At 48.7% G+C, this 4,083-nt stretch overlaps 1 protein-coding gene across 1 annotated transcript; it reads left to right on the forward strand.

Moving 5' to 3' along the window:
• Positions 1-547: 547 nt before the first annotated feature.
• Positions 548-4,076, forward strand: LOC106818630 (follistatin-related protein 5-like). The gene is made up of 6 exons (XM_014823321.1): positions 548-687; positions 1,001-1,186; positions 1,918-2,108; positions 2,590-2,797; positions 3,016-3,177; positions 3,706-4,076. Exons 1-4 carry the CDS (start codon positions 682-684, stop codon positions 2,606-2,608), a joined length of 402 nt encoding a protein of 133 aa, XP_014678807.1. The 5' UTR covers positions 548-681; the 3' UTR covers positions 2,609-2,797; positions 3,016-3,177; positions 3,706-4,076.
• Positions 4,077-4,083: the final 7 nt, after the last annotated feature.

Consider the following 4,083-nt stretch of genomic DNA (forward strand, 5'->3'; position numbering starts at 1 on the left):
TCCCTGCTTCCTCCTCCTTCTCTTCCACCTCCCTGCTTCCTCCTCCTTCTCTTCCACCTCCCTGCTTCCTCCTCCTTCTCTTCCACCTCCCTGCTTCCTCCTCCTTCTCTTCCACCTCCTGCTTCCTCCTCCTTCTCTTCCACCTCCTGCTTCCTCCTCCTTCTCTTCCACCTCCTGCTTCCTCCTCCTTCTCTTCCACCTCCTGCTTCCTCCTCCTTCTCTTCCACCTCCTGCTTCCTCCTCCTTCTCTTCCACCTCCTGCTTCCTCTTCTTCTGTCATGCGTTTTCTTTTGCTCCTGCTCCCAGTAATTCATGGTGAAGGATCAGAGTAATACTAATAATAATAATGATGATTATATTAATATAAAACAATAATAATAATGATGATTATATTAATATAAAACAATAATAATAATAATGATGATTATATTAATATAAAACAATAATAATAATAATGATGATTATATTAATATAAAACAATAATGATGATTATAATAATGAACAAGTTGTGGTAACCGTGCGTGCGTGCGTGTGTGTGTGCAGGACTCGGTGTGCGTGTGTGGCGAACAGACAGACAACTGTTCGTGGGGAGACGCTGTCAACGTTAGAGACACCCTCATCTACGCGTCGCAGCCCGATCTCAACAGAGTTCTTGTCATCGGTCTACACGACAGAGACGTCATGGAGGTAAGAGCACATGTGAGGGGGAGGGGAGAGGGAGCGGGAGGGCGGGGGAGGTTCACTCAGAGTGGAGGGGACGGAGACAGATCATGATATCGTCTATGGACATTATTGAATAATCGATTGGTTACAGATAATGAGGATGAATTGATTACCGATATTGATGACACATAAATTAGTTATATAGAGATGCTAAATCAGTTGATTACAGATATTAATGATAGATTAATTACATATATTGACGATCAATCAATTGATTACAGATATCTACGATCAATCAATTGATTACGTACATCGATGATCGATCTATTGATTACAGATTGTGCTGACGGACGCTACACCTGTGAAGCTTCGTTATGTGGAGCACCTGGACCAGGTGTGGGTTCTGTGTTGGCGCGGCCGTGACGATGCTGGCTCCAAGACGCTTCAGGTGATCCGCAACGCGAGCGAGCAGCTGCTGCACCACACCGTGCACACGGAACCAGTCAGCGACCACTTCGACATGGTACGTACGCCTGCAGCATGATGTAGTATTATAGCATGATGTGTACACACACACACACACCGTGCACACGGAACCAGTCAGCGACCACTTCGACATCGGGACCGTACGCTGAGCATGATGTACACACACACACACACACCGTGCACACGGAACCAGTCAGCACCACTTCGATCATGTACGTACGTCCTGCCAGCATATGAGTACTTATCAGCATGATGTACACACACACACACTTACACCGTGCACACGGAACCAGTCAGCGACCACTTCGACATGGTACGTACGCCTGCAGCATGATGTACACACACACACACACCGTGCACACGGAACCAGTCAGCGACCACTTCGACATGGTACGTACGCCCTCAGCGAGTGATGTAGTATTATAGGCATGATGTTGTTACACCACACACCCGCTGACACGGAACAGTACAGCGGACCACCTTCGACATGGGTACACACATGTTTAATTGTTAATTAATTAGTTTGTTCTACATCATTATTCGTTTATATTATTATTATAAGTAAAATAACAAATCATAATATAAACACTCTGTAATTGTTGATTAATACACACATACATCTGCAGCATCAGCGTCAACAATAACGATTTCCCAGCATGTGTCCCCGCGGACCATTTTTCCAGATAAATAAATCAATTAATAATAGTATTAATCAAAATAATAGATTAATTACTTGTTAATTACCACGCACGCGTACGTCGTTTGCAGATACAGGACGTGTTTCTGCCGCCGGCGCAGGATCTGTCACACGAGTGGAGCCATGGTTACGTGACGCACCAGGCACAGAGAGGAATGTTCAAGCTGAACCTTGCCAAGCTGAAGTACGCATTCACACCGTCGACGCTGAACGCTTACAACTGTGAACCATCACAGGCCTGCGGCCATTCGCCATCCCTAAGGTACCCGCCACCTGCCGCCCGCGCCGGTCATCTGCTGTTGTGTCCTGTGTCGCTGTGGTCTGTGTTCTGCTGTTCACGGTGCGGTTATATTTTGTGTACGCCCGCGTCACCACCTGCCTGTGTGCCATCTGTGGCGCCTGGTGTGCGTGCCGTGGCGTACGTGCGTATGTTGCATCTTTGGTCGGCGTGCCCTGTGTGCATGCGACTGCCGTGCGGCTGCGGCCGTTGGTGTAGTGACGCGCGTCGGTTTGCGCTGCCGCGACACCCTTGCGTGCAGTGCGTCGCGTTATCTTCCGGTGGTCGCGCGCGCGTCGTGTTGCATCTGTGTGGTGCGGCAGTGCGTGCGTGCTGCGCGGTGCATCTGTAGTGGCAGTGTGTGTCGCGTGCGTGCGTGCCACCCTCCATTGTGTCGCGAGTCGGCAGACCACGTCTTTTCAAACCACAAACACCACTACTCGTCTCTACTTGGCTCTGCCACCAGGGGCACGGTGTATCGTTGACTGTCAGGTCCCCGGCCAGCCTGGCACATCCAGTCAGATGGTCATGGACTACCTCACCGACTCCGTCATCTCCATGGAACGCCACCCATCCAGGGGGCCGCCGTTTGGTCGCGCCGGACAGAACACGCCATCCTTGTGACCGTCAACACGTGACGGGAGAGGTCAAAGTTCAGATGATCACCGAGAACGGTTAGTTTTGTCTCCGTGTCTTTGTGTCATAAAATAATAATATCAATAAAATAATAAAAATATATATATATATATATATATATAACCATGAATGGTGCAAGAGTTGTATGGGTTAAGAATTTAGCAAATAGAAATTTAAGATAGCATGCTTTTCAAGCAAAATACAAGATACGGTGTGTTTACGATGTGTTTACGATGTATTTTGTAATTCGTTGCAGGAATCCAATATCTGTTTGACATTCGTACAACCTTGTCCATCTCCGGGGTCGAATTCCACCCGTCGCAGGAGAGCGACAGCTACGACCTCTATTTGACCTCCGTCGAGAAGGGAGACGTGCTGTTCGTTTCCTTGACAACGGGCGAAGTGCAGGCGATTTCCGGTAAGCTGTTACGGAGGCGAAATTTAACCAGTTTTAAACAATTTTAATCGCGTGGATCTAGCAGTTTCGTCGTTAAAATTTTGCGATAAATTTAATCGAGGCATGTTTATGTTGTGTCTGGCGCGGCCCACAGGGGGTGAGATCGTTTTAGCAAATTGGCAAATATTGTAGATTTGTTGCACATGTTGCGTAGCTGCTCATGCCATGTGCATGAGTCATAGCATGATAACCACTCAAGTTCTCCCAGTTGCTCTTTCGATTTTACACTTTTTTTCTTCTCAATTTTTTTCACTGGTTATTGTCATGCAATACAACCGTATTAAAATGTAACCGAAATTTCTGTGTGAAACTATCGTCTCAAAATCGAAGACAAAAGAAAATTCAAGGCATCTGGTTATTAGCTTTAACATAAATTCACGCGTGAACCATCCGCTGACGTACAATCATCTGACCAGCAGTAGATAATACTTCGCTGCACGCCCCCGCCACGGCTCGCGCTCACGTGACGCGGTGTCTTCTCTCACGCAGGTGTCGGCTCCATCGACGACCCCCACGCCCCCTGGCAGCTGAACAGACGCGTTATCTCGTCGTCCGGTATCTTCGGTCGTTACCTCGTGCTGCCGACGCACGCGGGACTGTTCGAGATCGACACCGCAACGCAGAAGCTGAAGTGTGAGATCGGACTCGTGCAACACGGCAACACGATCGTCTGGGCGAACGAGGTGTAACCACGGCAACGCGATCGTCTGGGCGAACGAGGTGTAACCACGGCAACGCGATCGTCTGGGCGAACGAGGTGTAACCACGGCAACGCGATCGTCTGGGCGAACGAGGTGTAACCACGGCAACGCGATCGTCTGGGCGAACGAGGTGTAACCACGGCAACGCGATCGTCTGGGCGAACGA

The sequence above is a fragment of the Priapulus caudatus genome, unplaced genomic scaffold (assembly GCF_000485595.1).
Source record: "Priapulus caudatus unplaced genomic scaffold, Priapulus_caudatus-5.0.1 Scaffold2391, whole genome shotgun sequence".
NCBI classification, from domain to species: Eukaryota; Metazoa; Priapulida; class Priapulimorpha; order Priapulimorphida; family Priapulidae; genus Priapulus; species Priapulus caudatus.

Excerpts from the sequence above, each read along its gene's own strand:
- LOC106818630 (XM_014823321.1), top strand. Across the intron at positions 1,187-1,917 it reads TCAGCGACCACTTCGACATG|ATACAGGACGTGTTTCTGCC; the intron begins GTACGTACGCCT and ends CGTCGTTTGCAG.